The 16,971-nt window shown below is 35.8% G+C and overlaps 1 protein-coding gene across 1 annotated transcript in view; it reads right to left on the reverse strand.

Annotated features, from left to right (window-relative positions):
- Positions 1 to 1,716: 1,716 nt before the first annotated feature.
- LOC107442552 (acid-sensing ion channel 5-like) overlaps positions 1,717 to 16,971 on the reverse strand; it is a gene marked incomplete in the record, with an annotated part of 58,460 nt that continues 43,205 nt past the window's right edge. Inside the window, 6 exon segments of the mRNA XM_071186718.1 lie at positions 1,717 to 1,947; positions 2,017 to 2,093; positions 7,051 to 7,144; positions 10,476 to 10,553; positions 13,986 to 14,166; positions 16,140 to 16,270. Coding sequence (XP_071042819.1) covers positions 1,751 to 1,947; positions 2,017 to 2,093; positions 7,051 to 7,144; positions 10,476 to 10,553; positions 13,986 to 14,166; positions 16,140 to 16,270 — 758 coding nt within the window.

Raw genomic sequence — 16,971 nt, forward strand, 5'->3', positions numbered from 1 at the left:
GAAAATTTTCTCCTATCAATTATAGTGATACTGAAAAATTTAAGACTTAAAAACCTTGCACCAAAATTAAGTGCTTTTGAGGGCCCTTATTTTCCAAAATAAAAGCTATTAGCAGCTTTTAAGGACCGTGGGAACCCTCTAAAGTGTATGCCACCTATCCTTTTTTAGTTTTAACAAAATATAAAGATAATCAATATTAGAATCACTTGATTTCATTCTCTCTTGACTGAAACATTTTATTCAGAAAATCACGTTAACCATGGTACTTCGATATGATGGTCTTTGTTTAACCTTAGCATAGAAAATAAAACTCGTCAATTTTACTATGAACTTACATAATCTTCTTATGCTACTTCAATTAAGCCCCCGTAACGGCTGGAGTTTTTCCCGATCACGACTAGAAAATTCTGCACATTTCATGCTGTGCTTCTCTTTTCGGCGGCAGAAGTTAAAACAACTGATATCGAGTGTAAGAAACTTTAAAATTTCTTTATTTGATTCGATCTGGGAAACATCCTTAAGGATGATCCGGAGACAACATACATGCGCCATATCCCGTTTCACAAGGAGAACCCGTTTACATAGCATCCATCCCCAGATTGTAATTTTGATATGAATCTGGGAGCGATCAATCTTCGATCCAGCACCACCAGGGTATTGATTTGTTGTAGGGCTTAGTGACTTGGACAGATTTAGCGTACACCGGTCACAATTTTGTAGACGGGGAGTCTTCAGCCTGTGGGGATCGAACTCTCTGTCATAGGCCCAACGTCCTACCAGCTAGGCTATTCCGGCCCCTTTCGCATATGCTTGAGATCGTGTTCATGTGCGCGAATTTTTTTATATGCAGTGTGAATGGTCCCTTACATTCATCATCTAATGGCCATTTTCCCTGCCTGCTATTTTTCGCATGTGAATGAGGACCAGATTAGTGGAAAATATTGGCGGGTGGCGTAGAGCAGAACTCTCTACCTATGGCAACACTTTACATTTCCCCATTAGCGTGTGGAGAATCATCTATGGAACTGAAAACTACATTAAACATAGTTCTAAAGAAAAGTATCACGGAAATTTTAAAAAATATTTTTATTAAGTAAAAAGGAAGAATATTAAGAAAAAGGAAAACGGCATGAAACCGGTCTCTCCCCAGATGGCGTATTCGAGCGTTGCGATAGCGAAAAACTGCATTCGATAGCAAAAGTATGGATTTTCTGCTTATTGAGCTATACTCACTGAATCAGTTCACGCACTTCTGATCACCGCAGAGAAAAACGGAGAACCCGATTATCCTTCGACGATGAACGGATGTGCGTTTTTTTCATTCAGTGAGAATCGCCCTTAACTTGTCAGTAGTGAAAACCGCGTAAACGTAAAGGCGTTGTAAAAGCAATTTGCCTTCATTTAATTTTAATTTATTCTCATTTGAATTTTTGCACCAAGTATTTTAATTTAAAACTTATTTATATGGAAATTTCGGAGTTTATTTTTCGAAATTACTCACAAATGCCTTGAAAGAAAATTTTCAGATTATCTTATTTAGTTTTTGACGTGCAAAACCCAGAGTGTATGAATGTAAACATACAGATGAACATTTCACTATTTTTTTAAAATATGTTTTAGTCATGTGAGATTTATTTAATAATTGAATTGTATTATAATGTGCTTGAGTTTATGAATTTGTACACAAAAGACCAATAATTTTCTTACTAATTCTTTTACTTTTTCTTATTTATTGAATCTTATAATAATTTTATGCGTACAAATTTGCTTTTCTTCTACATGAGCGCACCGTTGAAGCTGTTTGATGACCATTAGGTACTGTATCAATTTTAGTTGTTCTAAGTGGGAAAATTTTGTACCATATCCAAGACATTACGAACACTGCGATTTCTATCACTGTCACTATACTTGCTCCCAAGTACCAACCAAGAGTTCCTCCTATTTGACCTGTTTATACAAAAATGTCATTAATCAGAAAAAAAAGATGTCAGTAATCAGATTTTATTAGATACTTACTCACTAAACTGGAGAATGTCGAAACTCGATATTGATGATAAACGAAACTCTCTGAATTGAATACAATTTCCACTCGGCTAAACGAAGAAAAGATTAGAATGGGAAAAATTGTCACTTCAATAGTAATAGAATTTACACAATAAATATAAAATTAGATCTTCTTGAGCTATGCTTCAAATGGCTTTAATTAAAAATACTCAAGAACCTCGGAATGCTCATTAGTACAAAAAAGATGACACAAAAATTGACAAAACTCGGTTATCAGAAAATTCAGAAATTCGTTAAGCTCTCAAAGGGCTATTTTCATTGAATGTGGCTCTACGCATTTTCGATCGCCTTAGAGAAAAATGGAGTACTTGAATGGCGAATTTTTGCTGAAAAATATTTTTCACCCATCAATCAGGTTCTAATTCTCCCTCGAAGGAAGTGGGGGATGCCATCCCCTCTGCAGAGGATCGAAATTGAGATGGCACGTCTTCGGATCATCCTCAGGGATGTTTCCCAGACCGTCGCCAATAGACTATTGTGCAGCTCTAGTGCGACGTGAATCAATTACAACAACAACAACATATTTACATATCGCCATTTTTTATACTTAGTCGCACTGTGGTCGGTAGCAACCGTTGATTTTGTCCTATGTTTAGTAACCGTCCATTTAGACTTCGACTCTTATTTTTATTTGCAAACACCTTGGCTCTATTTATTGTTATTATTTATCTTGGTGAATTATTTAGTTTGGTTATATTTTGGTGTTACTTTGACTCGGTTAACGTAATGAGCATTTTTGTTGAAAAAAAAATGTTTTTAAAGGCATTTATAGAAATTTTTGGAAAAATTTATGTGTATTCTAGCCACTCGATATAAACATAAATTTATTTTAAAATTTTAATGGCGAATTAATTTCAAACTTAATTGTTGCCTGTGCTTTAAGTTTAAATCTGTATTAGTACTAACCACTTTTTGAGACTTGCTAAAGAATTATTATTATTCTTTTAAGTCGAAAACAGGAATTTTGAATTCAAAGAATGTAAAAATGACAAACAACGTTAAATAAAGTATACGATATTTTTTTTTCATATTTCATTAATTTCAAAAGTAAAAATTAAAATAGAAGTTGATTCTAAAATCATGGGACATGAAGAGATGGTAGGGGTACATCATAAAAATAAAGAATTGCATAGGTTACCCATGACCGGAAATATCATGGTGCGCTGTTAAGGGCGCTTCCCTTTTATGAACTATTTCTATGTGGTTTTTTGAAAAAGTACTTTTATTTATCTAAATTATATTAATTTAATCTTAATTTTATGATTTTTAATAATAATTGTTAAAACTCTCCTTTAAATTGGTTCAGTGTTAGATTTTTAATCATAATTTAATAATTTGGCTACCAATTTGATAAGCTCGCTTAATAATTAAATTACAATAAATTCATTATTTTTGCGTTTATTGCCATGCAATTTTTGTCAATAATTATTAGGAAACATAACGTTATGATGTTTTTAAAATAATTAGGATTAATAAAAGTACTTTTTTAAAGTTACACGTTGAAATAGTTTATTACAGAATATGATATCTGACAATGATATTTTTATGCAAGTCTTAATCCTTATAATGGGCCTTACTTTCCCTCCAAGTTTGCCCCGCGATTTATAATCACCCTGTATAAAATCAGCCTGAAATTAACTTGACAAACTATTCGTATGTTGATATGGTGTAGTCTAACAATAAAAGGAAAATTACAACTATGGTGAGTTAGATAGGTGTAGTTTTAAACCAAAAGGGAATCTATCAACTTTCCAAAATCCTTATTAATAAGTAACAACTACACGGAAAATAGTCATTGCTATAAGTGTAATTTCTATTTATTATTAACGTCTTACATGTAATTTGTTACTGTAAATCCTATGAAGCCCTTCGGTCTTGTGTCCCGCAGTGGACTGATCGTTAAGACACTGTTCCCAGCAGATTACCGAAGTCAAGCATCACTGGCTACGATCAATGTGCGGGTGGATGACCACTTGGATCAGTCTGCGTAGGGACCGAGGGTGTGCGGTATCGGTCCTCGTTAAACTGTTCTACCGTAAAGTGCTCGACTTCACGTGCGAGTCGTCGGGTTACCGAAGCGGGGGTGCCATCCCCTCTGCAGAGGATCAAAATTGTGATGGCATGTCTTCGGATCATCCTCAGGGTTGTTTCCCAGACCGTCACCAATAGCCCATTGTGCAGCTCTAGTGCTACGTAAATGAACTACAACAACAAGCTTCGGTCTTGTATCAAACAGAAAAAAATAATCTAAACGTGCCATGGTAAGCGACTGGTATGTCGATACAGGGTATATTTCGTGTATAGAAATAACTCCTGACGTCGTCTGTTGCTATGGAAGCAAGAAATAGCACATTTCAAATAGGGGAGCCTCTCTCTCACCTGATTCCCTTTCTCTCGCCGACCCTAGCTAATACTTGACTTATATATTGATCCAACACCCCCACTTGAAATACACTGCAGGACAATTGCTAAGGAACAAGTGCTTTGTGCTGAGTAGTGTGCCTGGTAGCAAACCAATAACAGACAAATCAAGTGCAGATTGCGAGCAGGTGTTGTTATCTGTATGAAAGGGAGTGCACACGAGCTCTTCATTCATTCGAAAATTCATGCTTTCAGGTGTTTGGCCGAAATAGAACCGTGGGTTGTTGAACTTAGCTTTTTGAAATTCAGAGTGGTGTTGCAATAATTAAATGCAGAATATCAGCAAAACATAATTTGAGTGCTTACAATCGTGGAAGAGCAGTTCGATGATTGAAAGTAGTTCAAAGTGTCACCACTGTGGTCACAGTAGTGGAAGTATCAAAAAATGTAATCTTGCGATTAAAAAATGCAACTATGGAAATGCTATGCGAAAGTATGCCGTTGGTTGTAGTAGAAACAACATACCTCCGGTTGGTTGATATGTATTCCTAGTGGGGAAAACATAGACAGATAGCTTTAGACCTTGCAACCACTACCGGTACGTATGTTTCTGCTAGAACTATCTCATGACGCTTAATCAAGTTGTTTTGCATGGAAAGAAGCTTGTTCGATGCATCCGGCTTCCGCAAGACACAATATTACGTTGTTCTAAGAAACGTAGTGATTGCACTGTAAAGAGTGGATATCCAAATTTTACAAAAATTTCTTCGTTTTTGACGAAACCATTTCCTGGTATATGCTCTGAGCAAAAATTTCGTTTTAGTGAAGAAATAACTATCGTCACTTCCTCGAGGAAACAAATTTCGTCAAAATTAAATAAATATTTCGTCATTCTATATTTTTTAATGGAAAACTCGTAGTACTTAAAGTATCAAACTTTTCCAATTTTCACTTTATCGTGGGCACCTTATAAGTAAATAAATGCCAATCAAACAAAGCAAGAAGGACAGATAGTCCAGAAAAGATACAATAAACCCGTGCCTCAACGAGATTCGATTCCGGGATCTTCTTGAAATGAGGCCAACCAACTCTTTCACCACCTCTCAGGCAGTTGGTTTACTTCGTCACTTCATTCTAGTTTCGTTATTCTAGGTAACAATCACTCACAATGCATTACAATGAGGTTTCGAGTTGAGGAAACATTTCCGTCGTATATTTGAGAGTTCACGCTTCATCGCAAATTACGTGATTTCGTAATGATATTATTCTAAAAAAATAACGAAATATAGCTCAAGTATTTCCAAATCGTCAAAAATGAGAGTTTTATTGCTGAGAGTGTAGGGTTACCAATAGTGGTCAAGTGTGATGTTCTCTGACGAATCCCGTTTAACTCATTCTGGCAACCAATTAGTGTGGGGAGAGATAGGAGAACGCGTGTGCACATCAGTATGTTCATGAACGTGATCAGTATGGCCTAAGTGTGCTGATATGAGCAGGCATCATGCACAATGGCAGAACAAATCACAGCTTCACATCTTTGAGTGAGTCGCGTAGCATGGCAGCGGTTTTGCAGAGAGATTATTCTGTATACTGTTCGTATTTTTAGGAGTATGGTAGGTCCAGACTTTTCATTTATGGACGACGATGCGCGGATGAGCAAAAGCGTTGACAGTCTAAAAAGTGAAGATATTATCCGTATGACATAGCTTGCTTTCTCCCCAGACCTAAATCCCATAGAGTTTGCGTGGGATGTTCTAAGCAGACGTGTTTCACAAATAATATGCGCTCCCTGATCTGTGCAAGAGCTAAAAATCGCCTTGACAGAGGCGTGAGTTAATATCCCCCAAGGACTCTTCGAGAGTTTAGTGGCAGCAGGAATAACACATGCAAAAAACGTACTAGGTAATCACACATCTCACTGAGGAAGAAAAGCGTTGACAGGCTAGAAAGTGAAGATATCATCCGTGTGGCATAACTTGCGTTCTCCCCGGATCTAAATCCCATAGAGTGTGCCTGGGATGCTCTTGGCAGACGTGTTTCACAAATAATATGCCTTCCCTGAACTGTGTAAGAGTCAATATTCCCCAAAGACTCTTTCAGAGTTTAGTGGCAGCAGGACTAACAGATCCAAAATGTGTATTAGTGTACGAGGTAATCACACATCTCACTGAGGAAATCATATCTGTTTTATTCAGGCAATAAGACCCATTTTTCGTGGATACTTGAAAATCGCCCAAAGAGCAGCTTTTTTATTTTTAATTTTCTTATCTTTCAATGTGGTGATAACTGTACCATTCTTCGTAATAATGAATGCCCATTGTCTCCACTAATTTTCGTTTCGTAAAATTGTTCTTTAAATTTTATTTATTAATTTCTTTTCTTCAAGCAATGTCTGTTATTAACAATTTCGAAAAATGTAGCTGTTCCTCCGCAATTGTCAAGCAGTGTAGTTAAACCTCGTAAAAATAGTCACCACCACAACTCCAGATTGGAGTTTTTTTTGCATAGACAGTTTATAGATTATTTACAACAAAAGAGAATTTAATATCTTTTTTTCGGAATGCTTTTTAACAAATAATTGTTACACGATAACGAGAATGAATTTACCGAAGATTAATATCTTACGTCTTATTTTCTTCTCCAAATCCCATATACGAAGCTTCCGTCTTGTATTTATATTTGATGCATGGCTCGTGACAAATCGTTACCATAGCTGTAACTAAAAATTGTTAGTAAATTACTTTATAATTTTAATGCAACAATACAACTTTTGAATCCGGAAGCAAATAAAGGAGAAATTTAAGACACCAAAACAAATATGATTGCCAGATAAAACTGAGAGGAACTGAGCGGCGATTATTTGAAACACATTTAAGTCGAATGATCGAACAAACTAGCAAGGATTTATTAAAACATGACTTCCTTGAAAGGGTTTCGTAAAGTTTTGATAAAGTTTTTTATTTTTTCCCCACTTGAACATTTTATTTTCGATCCCTAACGTGTAAAAAGTTTCGAATTCTTTTTCGAACAGAAGATTTAAAATATATAGATTAAGGACAGTGATTGCTGTTCATCCAGCTCCATGAACAGAATATGTTTACGTGTGAAAAGCTGAAAGCAAAAATGCATGGTTGACTTCATTCTTAACTTGAGTTACACTAAAGGGCAGACAATGATGATATTGATGTCTCAAAACGTTTGCTCCACTATAGTGTCTAACCGTGCTTGCATTTTTCCGGTTCTGAAACATTTGAAGACTTCAGCTTTAGCTCTTTCACGCAGCATCCCGAACCTTTACTTATTCTGTTCAGCGCTACTACTGAACAATTTCAGTGATCTACGAAGCTTGCACAAAACAGATCATAACTTTTTATTTCAGGATTTCCCAAAATGGAGACAGAGAGTCGTGATGACTCAGGGGATGATGCACTCGCCTCCCAATCCAGGTCTGAATCCCAGTGATGGTTGTGAATATGAATTCCACGCACCCATTTTGCATCAACTACAGTGCTGACGTAAAATATCCTCAGTGGTGGACGGATTATGGGTTAGAGTCCCCGTGCCGTGAGAGATTTTCGTGGATTTCTTCTGCATCTAACGCAAATGCGGGTTAGCCCCATCAAAAAGTCCCCTACAAAGGCTAGTTTGTCATAATACTTGATCCAGGTGTTCCTTTGTCTTCTGGATTAGGTTCAAAATTACATGGATACATAACTGGTGGACGTAAGTCCACCACTACATGGGTGGTCGTAAACCCAAAAATTGTGTCGACTGTTCCAAAACGGTTATAAAATAAAATAAAAAATACATGTTTAAATGTAGAGCCGCTGTGGCTCAGGCTGTAGAGCATTTGCCTCCCAATGAGGTGAACCGGGTTTGATTAAAAATTTAAAGGCTACGGAGTTGAACATTGAATTGGGTCGGCTGTTCAACGCCAGCTATAAAAGAGCGGATACAGAGAGCCATGGTAGCCCAGGGTATAAAGCGTTCGCCTCCCAATGAAATGAAATGATTGCATCACCGATCACAGTCTTGAACTCCACTTGACACTCGAAACTCTACAGATCCCACATTAGATTTTCTCTTAGTAAACGTAATCTGGACTTCAGTTCCGTGTTTCGAAGTGAACTGCTGGTGATCGACGCAGGATTTGCAAGCTGTTCTGAAGAATGAAAGTAACTATACCAACCTTTGGATACTTACTGTCAACCGCAGCTCGATTCAACAACCGGACCCACATAGGAGACGAAACAAGTATTACTATTATAAACAAATTGGAGATCGTCTCCTATAAACATGACAGTCATCACTCTACCTCTTTAACAGAGACTCGCCTAGAGATACTCTCCCGAATAAAAGCATAAAATTAGAAAGCCTGGTTGTCACCTCCACAACATCACCTGTATAAGGGTAGGAAATCGGGTCTATCTCTAACACTACCTTGCAACCTAAGCTCCAATATACCAGCCTCTTACGTCTCGACAGGGGCCACATTAAGGGCCTACAATATTCTGAGGGCCGAAAAACCTACCCACCCTGCCCTAAGTACCACCATTACAAAACTTCACCTGAATACAACTTAGACGGCTCTAAACTTTCATAGAAAGACATCTATGATTTCCTCCTACTGGTCATTGATTTCATGCGTGTCAGTGGATTCACAGACCTGCTCTGATGAAGTCAGCCCAGACCGGAGATTCGTGCGTAACATAAAATATCCTTAATACTAGACGGATCATGGGTTAGAAAAAGCTTGTCATCGGGCTAACCATAGGTAGTTTTCCATTCCATGCAACGCAAAAGCGAGTTAGTTCCATCAAAAAATCATCCACGACGGTTAGTTTGTCCCAATGCTTGATCTAGGAATTACCTTGTCTTCTGGGTAGGATTCAAAATTACAAGGCTGCAGAGTTGAACATTGATAATCGCAAATTCAGAATTAGGTCAACTGTTCAGCACCGATTTTTTAAAAAAATGCATACAGATGACTCTAGTTGTCTGACAGATTGAAGGTGTGCCAGATCCATTAAAATGCCTAGGCAAAGTGTTTGAAAAAGGTGGGCTCTTGTCGAAGTGCTGTCAACTCTTCATTTCGGAAGGGCAAAGAAAAAATGTTGATTTGAATTTCAAAAATCTTCGAATTAATAAGTGGCTTGAAAGTGCCTGCACTTAAGCTATTTATTAAATATCAGATTTTGCTTGAATGGGGGTATCGGCAAGTGACGTCACGCATGGGTGTCGAACCTGATTATTTTCAGAATCTAGATATTTGCCTATGCTATTACATCCGCTTATATATATATATATATATATGTGTGCGTGTGTGTGTGTGTGTGTGTGTGTGTTACGGTGAATGAGCGAAATCGGTGGTGGTGAATGTTGACAATCACATTGTCGCTTTGGTGAATGTCCGAAATATTTATTACATTCGATTTGATATGAATTTATTCGTGGATATAATTACATTTATTTGATATTTTAATACTTACTGACGATAGATCAGAAGAAACACCAGTGTTTGGAGTATCGGGCCCTACATTTACATTTGACCGGTAGACATTTGCTCGGTATACCCAACACTGATGTTTTTTTAAGGTTCAGTGCCACTGCCCGGCATACATTTGCCCGGTATACCCTACACTGATGTTTTTTTAAGGTCANTAGAGTAGCAAAATACCCTGTCAGCATGGCAGGGAAATTCGCTACTTCACAAATCTGCCAGTGAATGTATGCAGCAGACAGGTTTTTTGCCGATTAAAGGAGTGCGTGGTGGACGATTTGTTAAATTTGAACATTTTAAAGATACAGAAATGACTGTACAGCTCACCCGCGCACTGAACACAGCAGCTCTCTAGGAATGCCGGGACTCGACCCAGGCCCTTGTTGCTGCGCACGCGTCACCTAATAGTAAAATTGGATATAACAAATATTTCGGACATTCACCAAAGCGACTATGTGTTTGTTGACATTCACCGGTGAGAGTCGACATTCTCCAGATTTCGGTCTTTCACCCTAACATATATATTTAATAATTCTGAAATGGTTCTTACATATTAGTTTGTTGAAGACATACTTTAGGAAGCAATTATATACTTCGAATGGATCACATTGCCTCCTTGAAAAGTTTCCTAAAAAATGCACATAGATATAAAGTATCATAAAATTATATTTTCCATTTTAAAATATATTTCAGTTTGAATATACAAAGTACTTGAATTGAAAATATAGTGCAAAAGTTTACAATGATAATAAACCTTATCTAACCCCGAAAAGAGGGCTTAATTTGTTACGTCCCGTTCCACTGCAAAAATTTAGTTTTTGAAATGTAAGATCTTCATTATAATAAATGAAGTAGTTTATGGATGGGAAAAGGCACACTAGGCGCCGAAAATGACCTAGATTCGTCTCTGGGGCTTGGCAATTTTCCTTTCTCGTTTTTCTTAAATTTTACGAAGCGTTATTTCCATTTAGGGTGTTATGAATCGGTCCTCTAAAATCAGTGATTCCCATTTTACCCATGCGTACTGCCCCAAAAATTTTCGTGTGCCTCTTGATCCAGAACTTTTTTAAAACCCAATAAATGAGCGCCTTTATTGATTTGATGATTTATTTTTTTAATAACAGAAATTAAAGAAGGTTAATAAATATCAGTACAGAATAAATCGTTCAAAAAGTGATAAGGCAGTGTCAAATCTTTGAGCTTTGTGTTTCAACTTTTAGTCAATTAACTGCCCAATCGTTCAAATAAGTGATTGGGCAGTTAATAGAGTAAAAGTTCAAAGAGGAAATAAGAAAAAGTAAATATAAAAAGAAAAATGCAATGAAGTCTTAACACCAAGCAAGTAAAGGGGTCCAGTAATGGACAGATAGCAAAGACACGGTTCCCTGTAGAACTTTGAAGTCAAGCGTCACTGACTGCGGTCAGAGAGTGGGTGGGTGACCTCTTTAATGAGCCTGCGTTGGGACCGAGGGTGTGGGGTATCGATCCTCGTTAAACTGTTCTACCGTAAAGTGCTCGACTTTGCGTGCAGATCGTCGAGCTACCAAAGCGGAGAGCCATCCCTTCCGCAAAGGATCGCAATTGCAATGATAAGTCTTTGGATCATTCTCAGGGATGTTTCCCAGACTGTCGCCAATAGGTCATTGTGCAGCTGTAGTGAGACGTAAATGAAGTACCTACCTACCAGTTAATTGTTATTATTGTTAATTTACGTCGCACTAGAGCTGCACAATGGGCTATTGGCGACGGTCTGGGAAACATCCCGGAGGATGATCCGAAGACATGCCATCACAATTTTGATCCTCTGCGGAGGGGATGGCACCCCCGCTTCGGTAGCCCGACGACCTGCGCGCGAAGTCGAGCACTTTACGGTAGCACAGTTTAACGAGGACCAATACCGCACACCCTCGGTCCCTACGCAGACTGATCCAAGTGGGTCACCCACCCGCACACTGACCGCAGCCAGTGATGCTTGACTTCGGTGATCTAATGAGAACCGTGTCTTAACGATCAGTCCACTGCGGGACACCTACCAGTTAAAGGATTATTTTTATTGCTTTGTTTTAATACTCATTATGAAAAAATTTAATTTTACGCAAGTTGGTTGAATGAAATTTTGCAGTTTTTAAGCACCGCGCTGAATTTCATGCTTATTTAAAAATACCCCGTGTTTGTGGTAAGAACCGCTGGTTAAATCGCCTAACTGTTTGCACCCATCCTAACATATTCTCAAATGATTGAAAGAAATAATTGAAATTGAAAGTTTTGTCCATTATTTTTATATTATCGCAGGATCACATGTTATAGAAAACTGCTGTATTGGTTGCTGCTTAAATTGGCTAATGGGTTCCATTTTGCAAATTAAAATCATTTATGGAAACAATTTAAACATATCTCGACTCATTTTTTAAAACGAAATAACTATTGGAAATTTGCATTTCTTTTGCGAACTACATGTTATCTTTCTACGTATAAACTCATAGTCTAGATCAGGGGTTTCCAACTGGCGGCCCGGCAGCCGCATCCGGCCAGCGAAGCTTTTTTTCTGCGGCCCCCGAACTAAAATATATTAGTTGTTATTCTTTGCGGACAATTTTCGTAAAATATCTATATGGGTTTAAAATACTTTTCTCGTTAATGGAAACCTAATTTCTTAATTTCTGTTAAATTTAACATACCAATAGAGCAAAAAAATTTATTTCTTGGGTTTTGCATTTAAGAAAATATTTATTCGAATACAAAAATAATCGTGTATGTTGCTCTTTTTTTTATTTCATTTCTTTGTATTTCGTGAATATAATTCAGCGTGTGTTTATCAGAAATTTTCTCGAAGAAATTCTCTCATTTAACTTTTTGAAACCACTCATTTTGGACGAAAATATTTACACGCACATTTGTAAATTTTAAATGTTAATATCAATTCTTTGGTGGTTGCAGCAGATAAACCTCAATTTTCTCATTGAACATTTTGTGTGGGTACTATGTAAGTTTTAATACCAACCTTTTTAAAATTTTATATCTTAACAACTAGATATCTGTTGCACATTAATTGTTTAATACATAGGTGCACATTAAAGTTAATGTAGCATGAATTTTTATTATTTATTTAATATTTTTGGAAATATTATTAGTAACAATTAAGTATTTTTAAAAATTCACTTCTTATTTTAATTTATGATTCAATACTTTTGTTTTGTACAACTTGGTAAAAATCTGACAGTAATATTTTATGTTTCTTCAAACATAAAAGAATCCTACATAAAATTTTGATAAAGTTGCGGCCCGCCATTTGATTTGTGTTGTTAATTGTGGCCCCCGGCCTCATGTAAGTTGGAAACCCCTGGTCTAGATCATGTGAGTTAACACCTTAGGGGCGTTTTTTGAGCAAAAATTTCACTTAAGCAAGCACAAGATCACCAGTCTAAAAAGACGAGATTAAATGCTATATCACTAAGATCTCAGAACAATTACGCTTGATTGAGATAAAAAAAAACTCTATCATAAATGTTATATCACTAAGATCCCAATTACGCTTGGTCGAGATGAAAAACTCCATCATAAATGTTATATCTCTAAGATCCCATGACAATTACACTTTATCGAAATGAAAAACTCCTTCATAAATGCTATATCACTAAGATCCCAATTATGCTTGATCGAGATGAAAAACTCCATAATAAATGCTATATCACTAAGATCCCAATTACGCTTGATCGAAATGAAAAACTCCTTCATAAATGCTATATCACTAAGATCCCAATTACGCTTGATCGAGATGAGAAACTCCATCATAAATGCTGTGTCACTAATTTCCCACAATAATTACTCTTGATCGAGGGGAAAAAACTCCATCATAAAAATGTAAATATTCAAAAAGAAAAAAAAAATCGGTGAGCTATTTTCAGATATGTTGCTGCTTGCATGATTACAACTTCTTTTATTTATAACTATAAATATTCGAAAAAAAACGAAGAACAATTATATTTTATTTATAATTTAATTTTCTATTATTGTTGGGGCATGACATCATTTATAAGTATTTCAAAACTATAATGCATACTTGTATCAATGACAGAATTGCATCCGCATCCTTCAATGTGTGCTTCAAACAGAACAAATGTTTGACACACATCAGTAATATACCTTTCTGGATCACTTGTGTCATTAAATCTCTTGAAAGGATACTTAGGACAATCTGTTGTGATCCCATGCCAAGGGCTGTACAGGGCTTCTCTGTTCCACTAGGGAAAAAAATCGTAAAATTAATTCGTATTCGACGTGGGACGATATTTTTCTCCAAATAACTAATACCATAATAAGTCAAATTATAAAGGCAATTATGCCTTCCAGAATTTCAAACTAGCTGTTTCTGACTCTATTGCGTGTGTACACGAAGTTTAGAAGCAATCAATCATTACCCCATTTAGTTGATTGTAGTGGAGTAAAATCTTGTATACAATGTAACTCCAATGTAATCTTGTATCTCCAATAAAGATTTATCGAAGAATTCTCTCCCTGTATTATTTCTGTGTTTTGAGCATAATGTGTGAGTGAAGTAAATGAGCATAATGTATGAATGCAATAAATGAGCATAACGTATGAGTGAAATAAATGAGCATAATGTACATAGTGAAGTAAATGAGCATAATGTATGAGTGAAGTAAATAAGCAAAATGTATGAGTGAAGTAAATAAGTAGCATAAAGTATGAGTGAAGTGAATGAGCATAGTGTACGACTGAAGTAAATTAGCATAAGAGTGAAGTAAATGAGCCCAATGTATGAAGTAAATGAGCATAATTTATGAGTGAAGTAAATGAGCATAAAGTATGAGTGAAGTGAATCGGCATAGTGTACGAGGGAAGTAAAGTAGCATAAGAGTGATGTAAATGAGCCTAATGTATGAAGTAAATGAGCATTATGTATGAGTGAAGTAAATGAGCATAAAGTATGAGTGAAGTGAATGAGCATAGTGTACGACTGAAGTAAATTAGCATGAGGGTGAAGTAAATGTGCCCAATGTATGAAGTAAATGAGCATAATGTATGAGTGAAGTAAATAAGCAGCATAAAGTATGAGTGAAGGGAATGAGCATAGTGTACGACTGAAGTAAATTAGCATAAGAGTGAAGTAAATCAGTCCAATGTATGAAGTAAATGAGCATTATGTATGAGTAAAGTAAATAAGCATAATGTATGAATGCAGTAAATGAGCATAACGTATGAGTGAAATAAATGAGCATAGTGTACATAGTGAAGTAAATGAGCATAATGTATGAGTGAAGTAAATAAGCAGCATAAAGTATGAGTGAAGTGAATGAGCATAGTGTACGACTGAAGTAAATTAGCATAAGAGTGAAGTAAATGAGCCCAATGTATGAAGTAAATGAACATAATGTATGAGTGAAGTAAATGAGCATAAAGTATGAGTGAAGTAAATGAGCATAGTGTACGACTGAAGTAAATTAGCATGAGAATGAAGTAAATGAGCCCAATGTATGAAGTAAATGAGCATAATGTATGAGTGAAGTAAATGAGCATAAAGTATGAGTGCAGTGAATGAGCATAGCGTACGAGGGAAGTAAATTAGCATAAGAGTGAAGTAAATGAGCCTAATGTATGAAGGAAATGAGCATAATGTATGAGTGAAGTAAATGAGCATAAAGTATGAGTGAAGTGAATGAGCATAGTGTATGAGTGAAGTAAATTAGCATAAGAGTGAAATAAATGAGCCCAATGTATGAGGTAAATGAGCATAATGTATGAGTGAAGTAAATGAGCACAGTGTATGAGTGGGACAGCTACGAATTAAAAGTTATTCACTCTTCTACAGATTGTTTCATAGTGTATAATTATGTTCCAGTTTTATTTGCAAACTTCTTTTTTGCTAAATTTATTTTTTTCTAAATTGTTTATTAAATGTAACCCAAAAATGTGCTATTAAGAGCAGTACATAAAGGGCTAATACATTTTTCTAAAATTTATTGTGTATACTTCCAACCGAAGAACGTATTGTGAAATACAGTACAAAAGAATTTTGCATATTTTGCCAAAATTTAGTATCTTAAACTTTATGAGAACAAACCTAAAAATGTGCTTACAATCGAAAGAATAAAATTAGTTAACATATATTTTTTAAAAATATTTTGTGAGTAAACTTTGTGAGATTAAGTATTAAAACGTGCTGCTAATGCCGCTACAGAAATAGTTTACGTACTTTTTCTAAATTTACAGCAATGACTGTAACTGTGCCAGGAACAACTTTTTCCCCTCTGAATGATTCTAGTAGAAAAAATTCTGACATTGGATCCGTGAAAAACATATTGAATCCTACTGATTTTGATTCACCTAAATTAAATTAAGGTATTAAATTAATTTCAAAACGACATTTATTGCAAAATTTCTAATTAAATTTTTTTAAAAATCGGTAGCGAATTTGTTCATGCACATTATTTAAAAATTTAGTGACATAAGAAGAATAAATATTCGCGCGAATTTACATGAAATCATTGATTTAAATTGATCACACTAATCAATTTAATCAATTTGATACTTTATAATACGGTCAGAGAAGCAGATTACATGCACAGGCCTGCCAATTACTACACTTTTTGCAAAATAATTTATAGAGTGATAAACATTTAAAAACTAAAGCTTTTGGAATTTTCCGTAATTTTGCCAACATTTTAAAAGCTGCACCTCGATTGAGCAGGAACAATATGGCGTTGCATATGAATTTTTGAATCCTTTATATGTTGAGGTGTAGAAAATTTGCTTAATATATTTATAATAATAATGCATTAAAACATAAACTTAGCTAACACTAATTTTTACAAAAAGCGTAGACAGATGGCAACCCTACATACATGTTGTTTCGGTTATAATTTTCCTTTTAAGTCCGATTATCCTTGCAACTTAGTTTCTCAGCAAGAAAGAAATTTATAAAAATTCACCATTCTGTAAAAACTTCAAATTTAGCGTCCGAACAACTTACTAAAATTGGGTGTTGAAAATTGTGTGTTTGTGGTGCGCAAGAGCAATAACATAAC

Source organism: Parasteatoda tepidariorum, chromosome 10 (assembly GCF_043381705.1).
Source record: "Parasteatoda tepidariorum isolate YZ-2023 chromosome 10, CAS_Ptep_4.0, whole genome shotgun sequence".
In the NCBI taxonomy this organism is placed as follows: domain Eukaryota; kingdom Metazoa; phylum Arthropoda; class Arachnida; order Araneae; family Theridiidae; genus Parasteatoda; species Parasteatoda tepidariorum.